Raw genomic sequence first — 22162 nt, 5'->3', positions numbered from 1 at the left:
GAGTTTAGTGAATGAGAAAATGCAACGCTTCCTACTAATTTTTCCACTTGTCATGCAACCAGTCTGAGTTCGTTTGCCTTTTCGATTCTTATTATTATTTTATTATACTCTACACGTCACACGCTTCAAATAACTCAAAAATTAAAATCAAAATATTTTGACTACATGAATAGTAATTTAGAGGTATATATAAACCACCTGAGACTCATTAGTTTCCTACATGAAATAAAAAGAAACATCTTAGAGAGAGACAAGGAAAGAGTGAGAGGGATAGAAGAAAAGCTTTTAGGGTTTCAAAAAAACTGAGACTCTTAAAAAAAAAAATGGGCGTCATGATCAATCACCATTAGCTCGCTATCATCTTCGGCATCTTAGGTAACGTTTTAATGATACATCCACAAAGCTAAATGCTAGTTTGTTCCTCAGCTATTCTCTTTTTGCTCTCTATATAATAAAGAACTTGCAGTAGCAACAATAATGTGTAAGGTTCCCCTGTATTAGTAGACGTGAATTAAACAGAAAGGTACTAATTAAGAAACCAAATTTAACTGATGGGAAGTTTATCATTCATGAACCACCTACTTATATATGTACATATATTTCTTACTTTGTTTCTAGTTTTGGTTCATCATTTGGAATCATTAATGATCTCCTAATCCTGTATTTAAATCCCAAGCTACCCAAAAATGAAAATTACCCGTTTGGAAAGCTTTACAAATTGAAATCGTCACGCAATATTGTCCATATATACTCGGTACGTGTATTGAGGTTAATGTAGCAATTCAACTCCCCGTTGAAGTCTTTTATGTCTACAATCAACTTATTAATTTCTTTTTGTTGGGTATATTTCACGAAATTACAGGAAACGCAATATCCTTCTGTGTATTCCTCGCTCCGTTGTAAGTACATACCAATTCTGTATACTATTATACTATCGAGATTGGTTATGTAATAAAATAATTATTTGAGAATGATTAGCAACGAAAATGTTTCTCTGATTTTTGTTGTGAATTTCTGCAGGCCAACGTTTTATAGAATATACAAGAATAAATCGACGGAAAGTTTCCAGTCACTACCGTACCAAGTGTCGCTATTTAGCTGCATGCTATGGCTCTATTACGCATTGATTAAGCAAGACGCTTTTCTCCTGATTACCATCAACTCTTTTGGCTGTATCGTGGAGACTATATATATCGCCTTGTTTTTTGCTTATGCCACCAGGGACAAACGGGTAATTTTCTTAATATGTAGCTAAACATGGATAATAAATAATAATGAATCATGGCTTTGAACTATCTCTGATGCGTTGCAGATCGCGGCTATGAAGTTGTTCTTCACGATAAATGTTGCTTTCTTCTCGTTAATTCTAATGATAACCCATTTTGCGGTTAGAAGTCCTAGCCTCCAAGTCTCTGTTATCGGCTGGATTTGTGTTTCCATTTCTGTTTCTGTTTTCGCTGCCCCTCTAATGATTGTGGTAACTAAGCATTTTATTCACAAACTTAATTCAAAATATATTAGAGCTTTGGGGTAAAATAATCTTGAAATGTTTTTCTTGTGAAAAGGCTCGTGTGATAAAGACAAAGAGTGTAGAGTTCATGCCCTTCACCCTCTCTTTCTTCCTCACCATAAGCGCCGTTATGTGGTTTGCTTATGGCGCATTCCTCCACGACATATGCATAGCTGTAAGCATTTATTTCCATACAGTTTCATATTTTCTTGGTTAAAAAAGGTTTCTGAGATTTCGTTTTAATAATGATTTTGTAGATTCCAAACGTGGTGGGATTCATACTGGGGATGTTACAAATGGTTTTGTACGGAATTTACAGAAACTCAGGGGTGAAAATAGATACTGAGAAAAAGATAAATTCGTCAGAACAACAACTTAAGACTATTGTCGTAATGAGTCAGTTAGGTGTGTCGGAAGTGCACCCAGTTGACATCACGGTGGACCCACTCTCTGAAACCGTTCATCATGAAGATCCATCCAAACAGAAGGAGCCATCAATTGAAGATGGAAAGTGCCACGTGGGGACTGTGGCCCGTTTTGAATATATTTGAAGTGTTGATATGTCAGAAGAAAAAAAAATATATCTCTCTCATTCTTGTCTTGTTGGCCGGCCAAATAAAAAAATTGTATCAGTGGTTTGTTTTTTTTTGGTAAACATATCAGTTGTTTGTTTTTATTTATTTTTGTTTCGTAAGTTGAAATTATAGTGCTCTTACAGAATTTGATGTAATAAACCGCAGTAGCTAGATTACTTCTACTAATAAGCCGTTTGTCCATGTTTTTGATGATTACATTTGTCTTAAAGATATCATCGTCAGTTAGTAACTAAACCAATTACAAGACCGTTGACGAATGACGACATACTATCCCATGATTTTGAGAAAACAAAGTGATGATTTTGGGTCATTTATTAATATCCCATTAGTAAGTGACTCATTTATTTGCAAAAAAAAAAAGAGAGTAGCATGATCGAATATTTGTTAATCAAGTTATGTTTTGGACTAACGACATAATCCGATAATATAACAAAAATTGTTAAAGAACAAATGAATGGTTGCGGTTTATGACAAGTTATAACTATAGATTAATCTCCGTAGTTCGTAATCTACAAATATAAAAGAATCATATACAAGATTTTACTAGTTAAGTCACTTTACCTTTTTTTATAAAATAAATCTTTCTAAAAATCCAAACATATAAGAATTTTGAGTATTTAGAGGTAATAGAACGTGATTCACTGAGAAAAAAAAAAACAAAAGTTGGATAAGAAAAATCCTTTTCAAGAGAGAGGACACTGTCAAAGGTTAAAAAAAAGCCCCGACATAAATTTTGATAAGACCAACCATACTCTCACAATCTCAATCGCCTATCCTTAAAATTATTGTCAGAATGCGAGGGCATGTGACCCACGTTGTCCAAAACTAAGCGACGGTGGACATTAGCCACACCACATAACGCTCAGAAGAAAAAAGGTCTATCTAAACACTAATCTTGATTCTTGGATCTTTGCAATTCTAATTTCTATCATTGATCACACGTCAAAAATTGCCACATGTGACACATCACAAAACTAGAAAAGACTCTACACAAAGTCACATAAACATCATCAACTCTCCAGAATCTTCAATTAGAGCTTTGTTATTAAAAATTAGAGTCCCACTTTGGCCCATGTTGCAACATCACATATATAATGTACATCGTCAACTCTTTGTCACAATGTTTTTTTCTTTCTATGTTTCAAAATAAATAAGACCAAAAAAGTATCAAAACCCTAACCGGTGGTACTGTTGCTCTCTGAAGTTCGTTTCTCACTCTGTCTTCGCTTCTCCCTCGAACTCTCTCCCCACATTTTAGCCTCTGCGACCGCACGCTTCCTATCAGTGTCTCGGTTCAATATCCTAGCCGTCTCTCTCGGTGAATCTTCCTTCTCCGAACCTTCTAGATCAAACTTGCCACCTCCTTCATCGTTCCTTCCCCCTCTATCATTCTTGTTTGGATCATAAGCTTGGTTTGCAAGATATGAGATTGCAGTCACCACATCTGCTATAGGAGGACGTGTAGCCGCCTCCTCTTGGATGCACATTGAAGCCACAGATAATGCTTGATACAGTGCTCGTGTTGGAAACCTCCCCTTTAACTTAGGATCCGCCAGTTTTATAAACCTTCTCCTGTCGTTGAACATTGGACGAGCCTGTCAAAACCCAAAAAAAAAAAAAAACAGAATAAGAAACTGAATAAATGTAACCATAGGTTATTCTCTAAGAAGAAGAATGTAAAAGTAAGTTAATGATGATGAAGTTATTTACCCAAGCCACTAGGTTCTGTTCTCCATGAGGCATCTCACTGTCTATTGCTTTTCTACCGGTAATGAGCTCCAGAAACACCACACCGAAGCTGTAGACATCTGATTTAACAGTCAACTGCCCGGTCATCGCGTACTCTGGAGCACAGTATCCATAGGTTCCCATGACTCTAGTGGAGACATGAGACTTGTCTCCCGTTGGTCCGAGTTTAGCAAGTCCAAAATCAGAAAGCTTTGGGTGGAAACCTTCGCCCAGTAGAATGTTTGATGACTTGAAATCTCTATAGATAACCGGAGGGTTTGCTTTGTCATGTAGAAACTCCAAACCTTTGGCTGCACCAGCAGCTATCTTCATTCTCATGTTCCAATCTAATGCCTCCTTATCTGGTGGAAGATCTGCCAAATAGACCATCAACTACAACGTAAGTCTACATATAAACAAATGAATAAAGAATCTGCTAAAGTTAGAGTTGGCATTGACTGAGATCACCAGTAATTTATTTTTGAATATCAAGAGGTTTGGGCCGAAGCCCGTAACCACAATATGTAATATTAGTTTCGTCCCAGCGATCATTCGAACTGGGGAACTCTAACACAGACAGTGGTCTGGAATCCTTTCCAGTTGAGCTAACGACCTCTGGTCACCAAGAATCTTTGGGGTCTAAAGATTAGAAAAAAAAGTACAGGAGATTTACCGTGGAGGTGATCTTCCAATGATCCCAAGGGCATAAACTCATAGACCAAGAGGCGTTGATCTCCATCAGCACAGTAACCAATAAGGTTGACTAAGTTGGGATGATGAAGAAGGCTGAGCATGAGAACTTCTACAAGAAACTCTCTGTTACCTTGTAGACCGTTCCTGTCTAATTGTTTCACAGCAACAACCTGATAAAGATGAAAGAAAAGTAGATCAGCGATATGCAATGTCATCAAGCTAACATAAATTTAGAACTGTGCACCGAACTGTACCTGACCGGTGGTTTCAAGCCTTCCTTTGTAGACACATCCGAAACCACCTTCGCCTAAGAAAGTGTCGGGATGAAAGTCCATAGTTGCAGCAACGAGCTCATGGAAAGCAAATGTATGAGCAGCAATTTGCTCAAACCCATCTCTTGGAAGAAGTAGCTCTCTTTTTGACCTTACATTGCTCTTTGAACTAAGCTTCTCCCCACCTGAAACATCACTAAGACCAATTCAGTTCACCAAAACGCATCCATCCACACTCACCGAACCTAAACTCCAAAACCAAATCACCCTAAAAGCATAAAACTTGTATTTAATTAATATCAATGTCTTCAGGGAGACAAACAAATGCAAGATTCTGATATTGATTCAGTAGGATCATGTGATCTTTATCTTTCTCCACAAAGCTAGAAACTTTACACTAAGGACGAACTTGGGACTTCCCAATCAGATCAAAACAAGTGAAACTGAAGATAAGTAACACGAGTAAAAGAGATGAGAGAAACCTGAAGGAAGTGTAGAGAAGTTATTGGATACTATCGTTTGTGATTGTTTCTGAGGCTTGGATGATTCCTCAACTGGGTTCAGCTTCTCATCTTCACTCGAATTAAAACACGAGAAACAACCCATCTCTTCTTCCACTCAAAGTTTCCACACAAGGGATGAAGGATAGTAATCAAAAACTTGCAAAGTCCCTTTGAACAAGAACGAAAAAGCCAGAAACTTTTTTCTTGTTGACGGAGATAAGTTTCCATTCAAGGAAACAAAACTTCCTTTTTAGTGCAACAAAAAAAAGAAAAACTTATTTCTGCAAATATTTAATTTTCTATTACAATGATTTGTCTGGGTCAAGACAAGATAATTTTCAAATTTGTTTCTTCTTTTTTTAATCCACTGTGATAAAGCAGAATTGCGTTTTTATTTTGTTGTCAACTTTTTATGTGTGATTCATACCTTTTTTGTATCACTATCACCGACATTTTTTAAAAAAATCGATTTCATTGCTACTAGTTATAAAAAAAAATAGCAAATAATATGTTACAAGCAAATAGCAAAACCGGTGGAATGTATATATCAATTTGAAGGATTCGTGTTGTAATATTTGGCATGACAAGAAAAATGGTTAAAACTATAATTGATAATTGGTTCTATAACCTGTTGAGGATTGAGTCCACTTTTGTGATAGGAAAAAATTTTCCTAGCTACACGAAGTTTACTATCCCTTATATATTAATTGAAGAACATTTGAAAAGATGTAACCTCAATTTTGTATTAATTAAAAGAGACCCCAATGCATATGTGACACTCAATTACGTAGTCAATTACATTCAATTGAAAAATAAGTAGGTCCACATTCGATTTTTATATGTTGTTAGATACATAAGTTGGTCAAACTATATGATATAATGATATGATATGATATTTTCTTTCCTTAAAGAAAACCTACGGAATTACCATAAATGATTAATATATATATGACAATTAATGAGTTTAATAATAAAGATTTGATAACAATGTATATCTCCTCCATCATTTTTTGTTTAATTTTATATTATTAAAATAAATTAAACAATCAAATTAGCTATAAAAATAAAATTTAGATTTTTTCGTATATGTTATATTTTGAATTTTTTAAAACGACAATAAATGACTAAAACTATTAAAATTATTATGTTAAAAATTAATGATCAATGGTTTAACATTTTTATTATAAGAAGATACACATGATTTTAAAACCATATGAGTAAAAATATCATTTAATAATAAAATAAATATATATATATATTAAACACTATATACCATAAGATTACATAAATATTTTAATATTAAAACTTTCAATGAATTTTCAAGAACATTTATAAATTATAAACTTATTAAAAATTTCAGATTGAAAATTTTGTTATCGATGATTTAAATATTTTGTTATAAAACGATATGAACGATCATAGAACCGTATGATTATAAATTCTTATTTAATAAATAATTATATAAAATATACTATTCCTAGAAAAATAGGTTGGTCCATCTTAACTTATATTACACTTTTTATTAAACTAACTATCGAATTGATAAATAACGTACCAAAAAATGTTTTGCACTTTCCTTAAATAAAAGCTACGAAATTACCTAATATGATTAACGTATATGTGAAAATTAATTATAATGAATAATAAATATTTGATAACAATTTTTGTATCTTAGTTCTTTTTTTAATTTTATATTATTAAAATATATTTAAAAATCACATTAAATATATAATAAAAACATTTATAATTTTTTTATATGTTATATTTTGAATTTTTTAAAACGTCTATAAATTATTAGAAATTTGAAGATCCCCACTCTGAAAATTTTGTGATCAATAGATTATTTTTTTTGTCATAATAAGTTACAAATGATCATAAAATTGTATTAAGATGAATTTTTATTTAATATTATAAGAAGATACACATTATTTTAAAACCATATGAGTAAAAAATATCATTTAATAATAAAACATATATATTTATATATATATAGATTATAATATATACCATAAGATTACATAAATATTTTAATATTAAAACTTTCAATGAATTTTCAAAAACATTTATAAATTATAAACTTATTAAAGATTTCACATTGAAAATTTTGTTATCGATGATTTAAATATTCAGTTATAAAATGATATGAATGATCATAGAACTGTATGATTATAAATTTTCATTTAATAAATGACTATATAAAATATGCTATTCTTAGAAAAATAGGTTGGTCCATCTTGACTTACATTATATTTTTTATTAAACTAACTATCGAATTGATAAATAATCTACCAAATTTTTTTTTGCACTTTCCTTAATTAGAAGCTACGAAATTACCTAATATGATTAACGTATATATGAAAATTAATTATTATGAATAATAAATATTTGATAACAATTTTGGTATCTTAGTTCTTTTTTTTTAATTTTATATTATTGAAAGATATTAAAAAATCACATTAAATATATAATAAAAACATTTATATTTTTTCTTATATGTTATATTTGAATTTTTCAAAACGTCTATATATTATTAGAAATTTGAATATTCCCACTCTGAAAATTTTGTGATCAATAGATTATTTTTTTGTTATAATAAGTTACAAATGATCATAAAATATAACGCATAAGAATTTTTATTTAATGAATATTCAAACTAAATAATATATATATATATATATATATATAAACACTAATGATTTAAAGCAACAAGATTGGCTGATCAATTTAGTCGTCCAGTTGAAATCTTTCAAAAGTATGTGAAAAACTAAAGTCAAAGTAAATATGAATTTAGAATAGTAGTTATATTTTATTAACCAAATACCGAAAAAAACCGAACCGAACCGAAACCAATCCGATATCCGGATTAATCCAAATGAAGCCAAACTATTGTTTCATTTTCCAAAATATAATAAAAATAATAACTTAATCCTGCGCAAGGCGCGGGTCTTATCCTAGTAACATGGTGAAAACCATACCACTATCCGGTAGTCATGTCCTGGCAATGGGATTTGGAAGTTCAAAGATAATTGGCTAAAATTAGAAAACATGGGCCTCATTTTCAAGTTATATGAGAGCAAGGCCCGGCCCTCGATTACACTATACTTTTCAATTAAAATATAATAAATAATTAGCCCAAAATTTAAACTAAAAATTGCTCAATCCCAGCATTGAAAATGAAAACCTTAAGTTTGGTCAGATTGACAAAAAGTACAAAAATAAAAGAATTACAAAAAGAGAGATCGTGAGACGCATAATCATTCCCCCGCTCGGTCAACGGACAATAGATCCCTACCAAAAAAAAAGAACCTCAGAAATTAAAGTAAAAATACATAACTAAAAAAAGAGAAGGAAAAAAAGACAGAACACGAAGAAAAAAAGACAGAAAATTCAATTAGATAGGTTTTGTAGTTTTTCCCGGCGAAAATGGAGAAACCTGAAAACCACGCAATGGAATCCGAAACTCTTGATCACCACAAATCCGACGATCATTCCGATGAATCGGAACAACAATTGGCGACGGAGACTCCCAAATCAGACTCATCTTCCCAGCTCAGCCTCACCCAGGAGATGGAAGCCGTCGACGATTTCATTCAATCCCTCTCCTCCTCCACGGATCCGTTAAAAGAGATTCCTCCATCGGTGGAGCCATTCCCGGAGACGGTCGATTCCTTGGTCTCCAAGATGGAATCCTCCGGTCTGGGGCGTGACGAAGCAGAGGACTCTGCATTCATCCTCGCCGTTAACCGGATTTCAAAATCGGTTCTGACATTGAGAGAGCTCCGGCTCGATTCAACCCCGGTTTCCTCGTGGCTAAACCGGGCGAGCTCGGTTCAGAACCGTGCAGCGTCCCTCCTCGACGAAGAGTTTCGTCACCTCCTCGATCGTTCAAGAGAGAAGAATAAAAACAACAAAAACGCTGACTTGTCGTCCGATTCGACTCAGGTCGAATCGGACCGATGCGTCTTGCAGGAGGAAGAAACGTTCCCGGACTTTCCACCGGAATCGATCTCCACCCTCAAGAAGATCGCCGGAGCCATGATCTCCGCCGGCTACGAAGCGGAGTGCTGCATGTCGTACGAGATGTCGAGGCGCCACGCGTTCAAGGAGGAGCTCAGCGAGGTCGGGTTCGAAGGGATCAACGTGGAGGACGTGCAGAGGATCCCATGGGAGTCTCTCGAGGGAGAGATCGCCAGCTGGATCTCCATCGTCCGCCGCTGCTCCACCGTGCTTTTCCCCGGCGAGCTTTCTCTCTGCACCGCCGTGTTCTCCTCCGAGGACCACGCGGCGACTCGCAAACGCCTCTTTACCGGCCTCGTCTCCGCCGTGACGATCAGGTTTCTTGATTTCTCCGGTGCCGTGGTGCTCACGAAACGGTCCTCCGAGAAGCTTTTCAAGTTCCTTGACATGTACGAAACGCTGAGAGACTTGGTCCCAGCCGTTGAGCAGTCTGACTCGGATCTCATCGAGGAGATTAAGCTGGCTCAGACGAGGCTGGGAGAAGCGGCGGTGACTATATTCGGAGAGCTTGAGAACTCGATCAAGACCGATCAGGGGAGGACAGCTGTCCCTAGCGGAGCTGTCCACCCGTTGACTCGCTACACCATGAACTACCTCAAGTACGCGTGCGAGTACAAAGACACTTTAGACCAAGTGTTCCAAACAGAACCCGAACAAGAGACAAGACGAAACCAAAGAGAAGACGACGAGGAGTACAAAGTCTCAGCCTTTGGTAGACAAATGATAAAAGTGATGGAACATCTTGATGCAAATCTTGAAGTCAAATCAAGACTATACAGAGATCCAGCACTGAGATCCATATTCCTAATGAACAACGGGAGATACATTCTACAAAAGATCAAAGGGTCGACAGAGATTAGGGACTTGATGGGACAAGCGTGGACGAGGAAGAGATCAACGGAGCTTAGACAGTACCACAAGAGCTACCAGAGAGAGACTTGGGGGAAAGTGTTGCAATGTATGAACCAAGAAGGGATCCAGGTGAATGGGAAAGTGTCGAAGCCAGTTTTGAAAGAGAGGTTCAAGGTGTTCAATGCTATGTTTGATGAGATTCACAAGACGCAGAGTACTTGGATTGTGAGTGATGAGCAGATGCAATCGGAGCTGAGGGTTTCTATCGCGGCGTTGGTGATTCCGGCTTATAGGTCTTTCTTTGGGAGGTATAAGCAGCATATTGACTCAGGGAGGCACTCGGATAAGTATGTTAAGTATCAGCCTGAAGATATTGAGACTTATATTGATGACTTGTTTGATGGGAATCCACCTTCTATGGCACGTAAGAGGACTTGAAAAAAACTATGAGGGTGTGACATATGATCTGGTTCCTTTTGCTTCTTCTTATTTTCTTCTATGATTATTTTTCATTTCGATTATGTTTATAGAACCGTTTCTGAGACTACCATGGAAACTTTTTGTTTTACGTATTGCTTTCTCTTTTAAAAGTTTGGGAATTTTTATTTTATTTTAATGTCTTATGTTTTAAATTCCTTCAAAATAATCTAGGGTTGAAGGCACAAAATCATCTTCAAAATGTATTTGAATCTTTGTATGTTTAAGTGATGATTTTGATTCATGATAAGTTGATCTTGTGGTATACTATCGTGTAATGGGTTGGGTATTTCCATAGCAGTTGTATATAAAAATGTGTAGGGATGTAGAAACTAGAAACTTGGATTTATTAAAGCCCTTCAGAGATTGTATATAGAGGCAAGATATGTATACAAGTTTGGATTTATCATAATTTCAAATCTTCCTGAGAGTGAACAGAAGTAACTTAATATCAATGCATGATTTGCAGACTTGGATTCCAAGAAAGCAATAAACCATTTAAGCAAATTATTGATAACAGACATTATTTCAAAAAGTACACAGACAACAAACTTCTTAATGCGTGTGATTGATTTACTTATGAATGTGTAAATTTCAGCTGAAGGTAAAGACTTGGTCTGAGGAAGAAAGTTTTGATGGACTATTGACAATGCAAGTTTTGCAGACTTGGATCACAAGAAACCAACCAAACCCTTTTATCAACCAAGACAAGGGTATTGACAAATGGCATTATTCCAGTACTGAAAAAAAAAAACACAAATAAATAATTGCGGATTTGGATCTTAATCTGTTGGGTTAAACTTGGATCTGTATAACTAATTTTTTCTTACAGATCTAAGTACAGTAATGTGAAAACACCATGTCAAAATCATCTCGACCAGCCAACATTGGTTTTGTTTCACTAATTTTTTTTGCAACCTTTTTTATTTGGTTATATAGTTGAGCTTTTGGAATTACTTGATAGATAATGTGGTAGCAACTATTTTTATTTGGTGTATTGATAGCTTCTGCGGCTTTGCCTTTTGGGCCGGGACTGGGCCACTCATGATTAGAGTCCACGTCAGCAAGCAAGGGCCCAACTGTGATTTATGTGGACAATAATATTTATTAACAGATTGATTTCTCCATTCTTACGAACTCATCAGCACCTACCAAGACTGAGCTCTCATGGCGGCCTTCTCGATGACTCTGGTTCGTTTCCCTTATTTTCTCTCTCAAGTTTTCGTAATTTGCGCTACTAACTCCTCTCACGCTCTCCTCTTTGTTGGTGTCATCATCATCCACAGTTAAATCCAAAGGCTTTCTCAGCTGCTCCACGAAGACTCTCTCCGATCAACAACACCTCCGCTCTCTCTTCCACCTCTTTCCGATTGAACACCAAGTCTACCTTCGACTCCATCAAGTTTCCGTCTTTAATCGCCTCGTCGCTCCTCCTCCATACATCTTCCACCAAAAGAAACCGCCGCTGCTTGTCTGTTCAATCCAGTGCTGAGGTTGTTGTTTAGAAATGTGTCATTTGATTAGAAAGAGACTGACTTTGAGTTGAATTTGAGCACATTACTCTAGGGTTTTCTCTAGATTTACGAAAAGCTTTGGCCTTTGGATTTGATTTCTTGGTTTTTGGCATGTATTTACAGCCTTTAGCGGAGCCGCAATCGAAGATAACGCATAAGGTGTATTTCGATATAAGTGTTGGGAACCCAGTTGGGAAATTAGCTGGGAGGATTGTTATTGGTTTGTTTGGTGATGATGTTCCCCAGACTGTTGAGAACTTCCGTGCTCTATGCACAGGTAAGTCTCAATGATGTACCTTTTGCTCAAGTTTTTATGCGTGTTGGGAAGCAGCTTTAATCCTGTGAATCGTCTTTGCTCAATCAGGTGAGAAGGGATTTGGCTACAAGGGTTCAACTTTCCACCGTGTCATCAGAGATTTCATGATTCAGGGTGGAGACTTTGACAAGGGCAATGTGAGCTTTCTGACACCATGGTGTTCTCAAGTTTTGTTTTCGTTAGCTTCATTTGGGTTCATCTTGTGTTTCTATCTATCTACTTGGTTGATTTTTTTTTAAAGGAAAAAATAACCACGCCCGCTGAATAGAAACATTAAACTGAAAGAATATTCTTCACATTACTGCCTCTCCCAAATTGATAAGCACTGATGGTTGTGTGTTGGGGTCTTTGGAAGATCGAATGAGCAAAGTATGCTCTCGTTGGCAAATCTCTTTTCTGGCTGTCATAGAGTTTCTTGAGTGCTCATTCCATGTATTGTTATAAACAATAGCTAGAATGTAGATTTCAGTCTCGATCTGAGTTACTGTAAGGTTCTTCTAGTAACTGCTACCAGAGTTCCATTATAATGATACGAAGTCTAATTGTTGAGCAGGGAACTGGAGGCAAAAGTGTATATGGCCGGACATTCAAGGATGAGAATTTCAATTGTAAGTCTATTCTTCTTTATCTCTTGTGCACTCTAGCAATCGAAACTCGTCAGTTGTGATGCATTTCCGTATTCTATTGTGTTGACACGAGTAAATAACACATGCCTTCCTTTTTGTAAAAATTCATGAAAATAATGATGTGAAATATACAACTGCAGTATCCCATGTCGGACCAGGAGTTGTGAGTATGGCAAATGCTGGCCCTAATACAAATGGAAGTCAGTTCTTCATCTGCACTGTCAAGGTAAAACTTGCAAATATCCTCCCTCTATATCATATAGAACCCAATTATACAACCTAGAGATGACATTGGATATACATTGAAATGAAGAACCAACCAAGTCTTTGTTGCTAAGCTGAGTCCACATCAAATTTAATATGAACAGACGTCATGGTTGGACGGGAGGCATGTGGTGTTCGGGCAAGTTATAGAAGGAATGGATGTGGTGAGGCTGATAGAGGAACAAGAGACAGACAGAGGAGACCGTCCCAGAAAGAAAGTAGTCATTGCAGACTGCGGTCAACTTCCAATGTCTGAAGCTTAAGTAACAACATCCAAAACCATGCGACATTGAGATGGAACTATTAATGTGTTTTGCAATTTTACACGCTTTCTTCTTTTGTGAAATGGATACAAGTCCCTTTGTAATAAGATCAGTTTCAGTTTCTTCTTTGTGATCACTTTGTGAGGTTTAGCTGAGTAACAATATACTTAGGCTTTTGCTAATGACGCGAACAGTAGCACTCGCAGAAGCTACAGAAGAACAAATGAATCAAACAGAGCTTTATGCTGCTTATTATTAATGGTACAGAGCCAAAAGGTATGATGACAACACAAACAAGTCTTTTGATCTGACTCTTTTACTGGTCAAGACTCATGTCACCCCACTGAACCTTGTGCTTAGCAGCTAGATAATGAGCACCGACTGGACCACGACTCCCATAAGGATAGTACTCAGGGATTCTCTTCTTCTCTTCAATCTCTTTAAGCAATGGTGTGAATAGTGACCAAGCTGCATCAAGCTCGTCACTTCTTATAAACAATCTTCTTTCTCCTTCTATTGCATCCAGCAGAAGTCTCTCATATGCATCTGGTATCTCCTTTGAATACCTGAGAGTTCAAAAGTTAACATCACTTTTTGCTTGAGCATGTTATTATCTTTTCTTTTTTTCTCCTTAACTCACTCTCACTTACCTAGCGGAATACAGAAGATTCAAGTTACTGCGATCCAATCTCATTCCTAAACCAGGGACCTTATTGTTTATCTTCAAATATATTGCTTCATCCGGTTGGACACGTATCACAAGCTCATTTGTAGCTTTATCAAGATCACAACCAGTGTTCCTGTTATACAAATTCCCCGGAACATGCCTGAACTGCACCCTTATCTCTGCCCTGTGCATATCAATAAGAGTCAAGAGTCAATAAGTAAAAGTGTTCAGAAGTTTGAAGTTATATATGCACATACCTCCTTGTGTGTAGTGCTTTACCAGCTTTCATTAAAAAAGGCACACCGTCCCATCTTGCATTATCAATGAAAAGAGCAGCAGCTGCAAACGTCGGAGTCAGACTGTCTTTCGGTACAGTCTTATCATCGGTGTAGCCTGGATGTGTCACTCCTCCCTTTGTGTGGCTCTTGTACTGTCCTATCACCACATCTTCCATTTGAATTGGCCTCATTGAACGTAGAACCTTAACCTGAAATGGGAAACATGCTTTTCATAATTTTGAACCAAACACAACTTATAAAAGAGACTAAAAGAAAGAAAAAAAGAAGCCAAACCTTTTCGTTTCTGATATCCTCTGCGTCTAAGCTAACAGGTGTTTCCATGGCAAAGAGGGCTAAGATTTGAAGGAGATGATTCTGCATTATATCTCTTATGATTCCGTAGTGGTCAAAGTACCTGAATCAAAAACATTAAGCTTTCAATCCAATACATAAGAGATATTAAGAGTACTGATGAGTTTACTTTACCCTCCACGTCCTTCAGTGCCAAAGTCCTCAGAAAATATGAACTGCACGTTCCTTATGTACTGCCTTGACCATAACGGTTCAAATATAAGGTTTGAGAATCTAAGAACAGATAAGTTCTCCACTAGCTCCTTTCCTAGGTAATGGTCTATCCTGTAAAGAAGAACACAATGTTACAACAAGAAAGCTAAAAGTGCAATATCTTATATCTCCTACCTAAAAATTTGATCTTCTTCCAAATACTGCTTGAGGGATTTGGTTAAAGCAGCTGAAGTTTCAGAATCTCGACCAAAAGGTTTCTCTACGATGACTCTAGTCCATCCATTGACAGATGAAGCTGAAGAGCTTGCGCATTTCACAGCATCTACAAATATATTTGGAGGGATGGACAAGTAAAAGAGACGGTTTGAGATTCTTCCAGCCTGCAGAAAAAAAGAGAAAGGATTTTTATAAGTACTAAACAGAACCAGACTCCAGTCTTCTAGTGTAAGCAGTGCAGACATACCTCATGTTCCTTGAGCTTTTTGTCTAGTTCAGTAAAATGTTCTTGAGAATCATATTGACCAGAATGGTAAAAACATCTCTTCAGAAACTCTTCCATCTTCTCACCACAGTTTGCCCTGAAATGACATAATGATCTCAAACTAAAAAAAAGAAACATAGAGATGGAAACATAGGAGCTAAAACTGCTCACCTCTTATCAATCCTGCAGGTCAAAGTTTTGCTGACCATGTTTCTAAGTTCAACATCTGTCATCTTACTCCTAGAGTAACCGTATATTGTAAAGTGCTGTGACAAACAACATTAGGCTTTAGTATGCAAACCACAAAGACACAGCCAACCAATAATAGCTGATACTATTAAGAAGGTAGTGATATACCTCGGGAAGACAGTCTTCATAGTAAAGTGCGAAAAGAGCTGGGAAAATCTTCTTCTTGGCAAGATCACCAGAGGCTCCAACGACTGTGATACTAACCGTTGACTGGTTTTGACCATTAGATTCTGATCCAACCTTGGCTGCTTCTTCAGATAGAACTGATAGCACCTCATCTTTCAATCCCTTGAGAGATGACTTACTACTCTCTGTTGAATCTGAATTAGTGACTAATGCACCTAAAAAAACAATACAAATGTCACAGCAAGTCCCTCTTCTACTGATGTTAACATTTTCATTTAAGATTTTAAAGTTACATCTAAATGATTTCATGAGACTTGAAAGTTCCAATCTTTCACAAATACAATTTATACACGTAATGATAACATAAGAATTAGAAGTTTCAATTTTTCAGAAGTTGAATTTGCAGTTAATAAGCTTGTTTTTTTAAGGCTTGATCAAATCCAGTAAAGGAGGAGGAAGAGGAAGAGATAAAAAACTGACCATCTTGCATAAAGACAGAACTACGACCAGACTTCCTCTGGAATCTAACACAGAGCTCATGAAGTCCTTGAGGAGAAGCAGATAGGAACGAGAGTGATCGATGTTTGTTACCGTTAACCGGTGACAAAGAAGCAGAATAACCGGTACGATACGACCGGGAGGTGACGGAGGAAGACAAAGACGCCATCATCAAACGTACTACTACTTCAGAGAGAGAGATAAGGAGGATTTAGGCTTAAAGAGAAGGTTTTGATTTTAAAGAACATAAGAAACATCGAAAGGGCATTTCTGCAAATAAGAACCTTTTGAGATCTCCCAAAGGTTCAACACCAACAACTACTGTTAATGGGTATGGCAACGTGAAGGGCGTCCCGTCTGCACAAAAATAATATTCAATTCTCGACAAATCACCCACACTAGTGGACTTTTTTACTTTCTCTTTTTGTTTGTTCCATTTCATTACAAGAGATGTACGAATATTATACGTTTTATCAAAAAAGATGCTCTCTTCTTCTTTTGGGAACTGTCAAATCAAAAATGCTTAGGAAAACTTGCGAGTTTGTAACACTCTTACAGAAAAAAAAGAAAAAGATATAGACTTCTCTTCCCTCAATAACGAACAAACAATGACAATGAATACTCTCTCAAAACACTACTACAAATGTGGTAAGAAGAAGCTTAACTCGCAGGCCAATAGCCTGCACAAAATTCAAATCTCTCTAACATGATTCTCTTTCTACCAACAACAACAACAACAAAACTATCAAAAAAACCTCCAAAGAGATGATCTTGGAGAAGCTCAGAATCACAAAACGAGGGCGACTTTCTCATGAGATATCATTGGAGATGCGTTTGCTATTAATGGCTCGTAATGATCTGCTCCACCACCACACCAACCTAAAAACGAGCATAGACAATTTCATTAATCACCAAACTCAAATTAGATCTGAAAAAGAATCAAATGGTACCTGTGCCTTTCATGAATAGGAAGAGTGGTGATTCAATGACCTCACTTCTCGGTTTGTGAGGAAGGAAGAACACACAGTTCTCTTCCTCCACCATACCATCTGCCCCATGCGCTTGCACCTATCATTATAACACACAACCTTAGTTTTGTTATAATTTAGAAACACAAAAAAAAAAACTTTGATAAGACCAATATACTCACCACATAGATTTCTCGTTTGAACTCTGTGGCGAGACATTCAATCGCAATGTCATCCCCAAAAGCAGCTGCATGCCCTTGTCTATTCTCATCTACAGATAACAAACCATCTTCTGTATACTGCAAGGTGATGATATCATGCTCGTCTTCTGATGACCCTGATATCGACATGTACTTGGCCCAACTAGGCCCATCGTTCACCGGTAGACACCTCTCTCTGTAGATCGACTCTGCAGCTGTTTCTCTGCAAATGCATTAAGACAAGACATAAGCTTTTATACGTCCCGACAACAGATACCAGATCTGAGTTTGCTGTAATAAAAGAACCAAAAGGAAGTACCTTTGCATTCCGATCTGCATGAGCTCTTCAATGGCGGAATCTAGACTCTCACGCTCGTCCTTCTTAGCGAGCAGCTTCTCCTCCTGGACTATATGAATCCCCCACCCACTCTTCAGATCCGGCGAGTACATATGCCTAATCGCCTCCCCGATAGCCTCCTTCTCCACCTCTCCCGCGGATCCGAAATCCTCCAAAAACCTCCGCACGGTCCTCCGCCGTAGATCCCGAGCGTCGATCCCGCACGCCCCCATGGCCTTCTGCGACGCGGTGAAGAGGCAGTTCCCGTCGGATGAGACCTCTCCGCCGTGAGAGAGGCGGAAAACGACGGGCGGCGACGAGGTTTGTCCTTTTCCCGGATGCTTCCACAGCACGCCCATCGCGTGGAGACGCTGAAGGTGCCGTCTTTGCTGCTCCTCGAGACCGTAGACCTCGTCCCACGCGGTGGTAGCGGCGGCGGCGGCGGACATGGTTTTCTCCACCGCTTCGACGGCGGCGGCTGCGGTGGATTGGTCGACGAGATCCACGTCGTCGAGAGGTGCGGAGGCTGTCGGGGGTTCTCTCCATTGGACGGTCGGTGACGGAGATTGCAATGTCGCCGTTGAATCGCAAAGAAGCTTTCCCATTATTACAGATTAGGAGAGAGAGAGAGAGAGAGAGAGAGAGAGTTTTGTCTCAACGGCTAGATAAGGGATGTAAGAGAAATGCGTTTGTTGGGAGTTAACGGTCAGATCTGTTAAGACTATAACGCGGGAGGGGAGAGTAACACGTGTCGTAATCATAGTGGTTTACTTAAGTCCTCTGACTAACGAATGGCTGAGGTTTGACCGCGCTATGGTGGACCACGCCACTCGAAAACAGTAACCTACTTTTTTTTTTTATTATTGCCATTTTATCTTTTAATATATAAAATTTTCAATTTTAATCCTCTCTCGTTACCTTATTTGTTAAATTTGTCCCCCTAGCTGTCGTTATTAGCTGGCGCACACATGATGTAGCCTTTTTGGTAGATGACCAATTATAGTTAGCCACATCAGCTTTTGTAAGGGATTTGACCAATGAGAGAGCTAGGTCACACGTATGAGTTGTGTCAGGGATGGGGCGAGCTGCAACACATGTGCGGATTTGTCTTGGACGGCGTGAACAATGTCATGAATCGCGCGTTAAAGTTAACGGTTTTTTATTTCACTTGTAACGGCTAGAAAATGATAAATCTTTGCTATCCCATTGGCGTGTGTGTAATAATAACCTAAAGGAATAAGGGACCGGATTTAATGTTGTAATAGAAATGAAATGATATTATTGCATTTATATGAAAATCTGAGGTGAGTTATCAGTGCGGGTTCTCAATTTTTTCTCGATATCTTAGCTTACTCAAAACTTTATGCCTTTGTTATTCATGTAATTTTTTTTGGTTAATCCTCTTTTTATGTCACGATAGTTTAAGACAATGACAAGTTTTTCCGGCATAAATTTTAAACCACTGAGAAAAAAGACTATTAATATTTGAAAAGTATAATGCAAGTGCTTTTAAAATATAAATTTAAGTACCCAAAAAAGGAGCTGTGACCCCATAGAAGGCTATGGTTGCACTTGTTCAATAAGACGATGAAATGATAATAGTGGCCCAACGCGGTGTGAAGAAATCAGAAAATGATGGGTTTGTGTTAAAAAGCCCATAGATAGTTGGGCCTTTATGCCTAAGAAGCCCAGGAAGACATAAGAAACTCAAATCCCTCCGAATTTTAAAAGTGTAAAGTGCATCCAAAGATAAAAGAGAATATTTGAACAGACAAGCTAATCATTAGGAGTAGCTATGAATTATTTTTAGAATCTTGGTAAGGTAAAGCAAACACAGTTCACATATTTATTAGTAAGAAACAAAGAACTTATATAACTACCATATCAACATCTTTTTCCATTTTCTTGAGGTTCAATATCAACTTATTAACATCTATGTTCAATGTTCATATGCATAACAGCATGATAGACCATAATGTAATAATTTTTCTTTTATTTTTCAACTCTACCCAGAGAATGCGACGAAACAGAGGACAAAAGCATCGAAAGAATAAAAAAGCAAAACTTGGTAATGGTTGATCAAAAAAACCTAATTTCTCTCTCGACTCACTCACCCCCTCATAAACGCGGCGCTGATTGGATCTCGGGTGACCGGTGCGTGGTGGCTCCGTTAGTGCCACCGCCGGTCCTGTACGTGTTATTTCTTCTTCTTTTCTAGTTTGTGTAGTCGTAAGCTTTGGTGGTTGCAGATCTGGGCAAAATGAGGTCATGGTATAAAAGGTTTGATCGTCAAAGGTTCTGGTAGTGTCCGGCGGCGTTTCAACAAGGTCGTTCACACTAGATCTGAGGTGTTGGTCTCTCTTTGCTTGTTACGGTCCGGAGATTCGAAAGGTCAGTTTCCGGTGCGAGCTTTGCGGTGGTTCTGGACTGGTTGGTGGGGTCCATCTCCGGTGAAGAGTTTCGGTTTCTGCTCGCCTGAAGTGTCTCCGTTTTGCAATCCTCCATAAGCGGTCAGTCCTTTGCGGTTTTACTATGGTCTAGGGTTGAGGATGAGTTGTCTGGTGATGAGCTCAGTTTCAAAGGAGTGACTAGTCGAGATGCGTACTTTAGTTCTGGTTCGCGGTGGTTGTTATTCCGGTTCAGATGTGTGGTTATGGTTTCAATGTATTGTTGCGTCACCTCCTCTGATGGCTGAGCTCTTAGGATTCAACATCTTTCATCCTCCTTATCGTTTTGGTTTCGGTCTGGTATGGATGAGCTGAGTATGGGTTATGCTTAAGGTTTAGTTCTTGTATCAATAATGTGGAAGGTCTCTGTTTTGGTTTGTGACAAGAGTGTCATCCCCGGTTTTTATGAAGATCCAAATGGTTTAATTGTGTTACGATATAGCTGGAGCTGATGGAAGTACCGGCTTAACGTTGTGAGCTTTGAGGTCTCTGCTAAATTGGTTCTTTGGTTCTTAGGATAGGAAGTAATTTCAAGTCAACAAACAAGATCCTTCAGCTTGTTTCTATTCTTATTTTGAAGATCGGCGCGCTCTTCCCTTGTGGTTGATGGTTGCTATCATCAGGACATCCACTTCAGTTCTCTAATATGAGTTTCTAAACTTAAGTTTTAGTAACCCACCCTTAATTTTATTCATGCCTTTGTAATTTCGTCTGGCTCTGGAAGGATTGTGATCCTTGCCGGCTTTTGGCTCCGGAAGGAATGTATTCCTTGCCGGCTTGTGTAAAAGCTTTCATGTTGTACTTCAGTTCAAGTTTAATGAAATTCATAGATGACAAAAAAAAAAGGTAATGGTTGATTGAAAAAAGATAGGTGAGGTGGGCCGTATAATTGGAGTCCAAAATAAATAATAAATTAAAACGCTATAATACTTTTCTGTCTCCTCCTCCTTTTTTTTTTTTCCGTCAATAGTTTTTTTTAATTTATAAAAACGGGCCCAGCCCAGAAACAAAATACAATAAAAGCCCAACAAAGCTACAGGGCAAAACTCGTTACACAATTGGGCCCAATCCAGCGGCCCACCTTGAGAAACCCTAGAAACCAACACGGTTTCGAAGCGCGGCCGCCTCGCAGATCACTCTTTTCAACGCTTGGACACGTGTCAACATCCTCGGCGTCGAGGGTCACGTGTCGCGAGATCGACGCATCGCACCTGCAACTCATCCTCGCCGGAGATCCATCAGCCGGATCACCAGCCACGCCGGAACTCCAAAGTTCCGAACCTCTTCACCGTCAAGAGCTTTTAGGACTCAAATATCGGAGAGAATCGATCGCCGTGGCGAGATCTCATCCACCCCCGTTCACCGCAACCGCCCAAAACCTCGCATGCAACTTCACCCTTTCCGTCGGAGATCTTTCTCTCCTCCGACGCGACCAGAAACCACTCCAAACCAACGACTAAACACCGAAATAAACCCTAAAGGACTAGGGGACTGAAGCCGGCGACGTAAAGCTGTGACAGCCTTTACCCCCCGGGAGCTAGATCCGACGCCGGCAGAACTAAGGGAGCTTCCCCACCGCGGAGACAAAAACCGGCGTCGACGGAGCTGTGAGAGCCTCCGCCTCCCGGAACTAAAACTCGCACTAATGACACCCCCCCCCCCTCCTACCCGCAAGCCCCGCCGTAACTCCCGTACCAGAACCACACCGGTTGGTGACTGATCTGAGCTCCGACCGACGGACACTGAAAAAGAGAA

The 22162-nt window shown here is 38.2% G+C and overlaps 6 protein-coding genes and 1 long non-coding RNA gene across 11 annotated transcripts; 4 read left to right on the top strand and 3 right to left on the bottom strand.

Annotated features, from left to right (window-relative positions):
* Positions 1-207: 207 nt before the first annotated feature.
* On the top strand, positions 208-2298 carry LOC103856004 (bidirectional sugar transporter SWEET15). Of its 2 annotated transcripts, XM_018657248.2 has the most exons (7): positions 208-375; positions 677-754; positions 863-899; positions 1021-1231; positions 1313-1477; positions 1566-1685; positions 1768-2298. In XM_018657248.2, the coding sequence occupies exons 4-7, from the start codon at positions 1103-1105 to the stop codon at positions 2059-2061; spliced, it is 708 nt and encodes a 235-aa protein (XP_018512764.1). In that variant the 5' UTR covers positions 208-375; positions 677-754; positions 863-899; positions 1021-1102; the 3' UTR covers positions 2062-2298. The 2 variants fall into 2 exon arrangements, with proteins under 2 accessions (XP_018512764.1, XP_018512763.1); XM_018657247.2 differs by lacking the exon at positions 677-754.
* An 823-nt stretch (positions 2299-3121) lies between these two features.
* Positions 3122-5937, bottom strand: LOC103856003 (serine/threonine-protein kinase PBS1). Of its 2 annotated transcripts, none has more exons than XM_009133073.3 (5): positions 5282-5937; positions 4782-4984; positions 4508-4697; positions 3817-4208; positions 3122-3701 (listed from the first exon to the last, which is right to left on the bottom strand). In XM_009133073.3, the coding sequence occupies exons 1-5, from the start codon at positions 5403-5405 to the stop codon at positions 3282-3284; spliced, it is 1329 nt and encodes a 442-aa protein (XP_009131321.1). In that variant the 5' UTR covers positions 5406-5937; the 3' UTR covers positions 3122-3281. The 2 variants fall into 2 exon arrangements, with proteins under 2 accessions (XP_009131321.1, XP_009131322.1); XM_009133074.3 differs by having other exon boundaries at positions 4782-4995; positions 5282-5936.
* Positions 5938-8058: 2121 nt separating this feature from the next.
* Positions 8059-10779, top strand: LOC103856002 (exocyst complex component EXO70B1). Its single transcript, XM_009133072.3, has one exon. It carries the CDS (start codon positions 8726-8728, stop codon positions 10607-10609), a length of 1884 nt encoding a protein of 627 aa, XP_009131320.1. The 5' UTR covers positions 8059-8725; the 3' UTR covers positions 10610-10779.
* A 988-nt stretch (positions 10780-11767) lies between these two features.
* LOC103856001 (photosynthetic NDH subunit of lumenal location 5, chloroplastic) lies at positions 11768-13767 on the top strand. Its single transcript, XM_009133071.3, has 7 exons — positions 11768-11839; positions 11935-12141; positions 12286-12439; positions 12527-12615; positions 13032-13086; positions 13245-13330; positions 13473-13767. Exons 1-7 carry the CDS (start codon positions 11816-11818, stop codon positions 13629-13631), a joined length of 774 nt encoding a protein of 257 aa, XP_009131319.1. The 5' UTR covers positions 11768-11815; the 3' UTR covers positions 13632-13767.
* Positions 13768-13855: 88 nt separating this feature from the next.
* LOC103856000 (glucose-6-phosphate 1-dehydrogenase 2, chloroplastic) lies at positions 13856-16959 on the bottom strand. Of its 3 annotated transcripts, none has more exons than XM_033286568.1 (11): positions 16740-16959; positions 16438-16641; positions 15940-16172; positions 15754-15848; positions 15565-15679; positions 15276-15481; positions 15063-15212; positions 14833-14991; positions 14556-14801; positions 14282-14482; positions 13856-14197 (listed from the first exon to the last, which is right to left on the bottom strand). In XM_033286568.1, exons 2-11 carry the CDS (start codon positions 16625-16627, stop codon positions 13948-13950), a joined length of 1845 nt encoding a protein of 614 aa, XP_033142459.1. In that variant the 5' UTR covers positions 16628-16641; positions 16740-16959; the 3' UTR covers positions 13856-13947. The 3 variants fall into 3 exon arrangements, with proteins under 3 accessions (XP_033142459.1, XP_033142458.1, XP_009131318.1); XM_033286567.1 differs by having other exon boundaries at positions 16438-16644; positions 16740-16844; XM_009133070.2 differs by having other exon boundaries at positions 14556-14785; positions 14871-14991; positions 16438-16876.
* A 64-nt stretch (positions 16960-17023) lies between these two features.
* Positions 17024-18631, bottom strand: LOC103855999. Its single transcript, XM_009133069.3, has 4 exons — positions 17943-18631; positions 17606-17846; positions 17406-17523; positions 17024-17334 (listed from the first exon to the last, which is right to left on the bottom strand). The coding sequence occupies exons 1-4, from the start codon at positions 18563-18565 to the stop codon at positions 17243-17245; spliced, it is 1074 nt and encodes a 357-aa protein (XP_009131317.1). The 5' UTR covers positions 18566-18631; the 3' UTR covers positions 17024-17242.
* A 286-nt stretch (positions 18632-18917) lies between these two features.
* Positions 18918-21357, top strand: LOC117132472. Its single transcript, XR_004456036.1, has 2 exons — positions 18918-20028; positions 21254-21357. It is a non-coding gene; the product is annotated as an uncharacterized LOC117132472 (long non-coding RNA).
* Positions 21358-22162: the final 805 nt, after the last annotated feature.

The sequence above is a fragment of the Brassica rapa genome, chromosome A03, assembly GCF_000309985.2.
Source record: "Brassica rapa cultivar Chiifu-401-42 chromosome A03, CAAS_Brap_v3.01, whole genome shotgun sequence".
In the NCBI taxonomy this organism is placed as follows: Eukaryota; Viridiplantae; Streptophyta; class Magnoliopsida; order Brassicales; family Brassicaceae; genus Brassica; species Brassica rapa.
The sequence above is the reverse complement of the archived record's forward strand: the minus strand, read 5'-3'. Positions and strand labels throughout refer to the sequence as shown.

What these genes read in the sequence shown, in the direction of transcription:
- LOC103855999 (XM_009133069.3), bottom strand. Translation starts at nt 18,565, where the DNA reads ATGGGAAAGCTTCTTTGCGATTCAACGGCGACATTGCAATCTCCGTCA. An exon ending in ATGCAGATCGGAATGCAAAG is followed by an intron (nt 17,847 to 17,942) that starts GTACTTCCTTTT and finishes ATGCATTTGCAG; the next exon opens with AGAAACAGCTGCAGAGTCGA. An exon ending in TCAAACGAGAAATCTATGTG is followed by an intron (nt 17,524 to 17,605) that starts GTGAGTATATTG and finishes TTATAATGATAG; the next exon opens with GTGCAAGCGCATGGGGCAGA.
- LOC103856002 (XM_009133072.3), top strand. Translation starts at nt 8,726, where the DNA reads ATGGAGAAACCTGAAAACCACGCAATGGAATCCGAAACTCTTGATCAC.
- LOC103856003 (XM_009133073.3), bottom strand. Translation starts at nt 5,405, where the DNA reads ATGGGTTGTTTCTCGTGTTTTAATTCGAGTGAAGATGAGAAGCTGAAC. An exon ending in GGCTTGAAACCACCGGTCAG is followed by an intron (nt 4,698 to 4,781) that starts GTACAGTTCGGT and finishes CATCTTTATCAG; the next exon opens with GTTGTTGCTGTGAAACAATT. An exon ending in AACAGAACCTAGTGGCTTGG is followed by an intron (nt 3,702 to 3,816) that starts GTAAATAACTTC and finishes GGGTTTTGACAG; the next exon opens with GCTCGTCCAATGTTCAACGA.
- LOC103856001 (XM_009133071.3), top strand. Translation starts at nt 11,816, where the DNA reads ATGGCGGCCTTCTCGATGACTCTG. An exon ending in CTGTTCAATCCAGTGCTGAG is followed by an intron (nt 12,142 to 12,285) that starts GTTGTTGTTTAG and finishes ATGTATTTACAG; the next exon opens with CCTTTAGCGGAGCCGCAATC. An exon ending in CAAGGATGAGAATTTCAATT is followed by an intron (nt 13,087 to 13,244) that starts GTAAGTCTATTC and finishes ATACAACTGCAG; the next exon opens with TATCCCATGTCGGACCAGGA.
- LOC103856004 (XM_018657247.2), top strand. Translation starts at nt 1,103, where the DNA reads ATGCTATGGCTCTATTACGCATTGATTAAGCAAGACGCTTTTCTCCTG. An exon ending in ATGCCACCAGGGACAAACGG is followed by an intron (nt 1,232 to 1,312) that starts GTAATTTTCTTA and finishes GATGCGTTGCAG; the next exon opens with ATCGCGGCTATGAAGTTGTT. An exon ending in TCCACGACATATGCATAGCT is followed by an intron (nt 1,686 to 1,767) that starts GTAAGCATTTAT and finishes ATGATTTTGTAG; the next exon opens with ATTCCAAACGTGGTGGGATT.
- LOC103856000 (XM_033286568.1), bottom strand. Translation starts at nt 16,627, where the DNA reads ATGATGGCGTCTTTGTCTTCCTCCGTCACCTCCCGGTCGTATCGTACC. An exon ending in TTCTGTCTTTATGCAAGATG is followed by an intron (nt 16,173 to 16,437) that starts GTCAGTTTTTTA and finishes TTGTTTTTTTAG; the next exon opens with GTGCATTAGTCACTAATTCA. An exon ending in AATCTTCTGTATTCCGCTAG is followed by an intron (nt 14,198 to 14,281) that starts GTAAGTGAGAGT and finishes TTGAACTCTCAG; the next exon opens with GTATTCAAAGGAGATACCAG.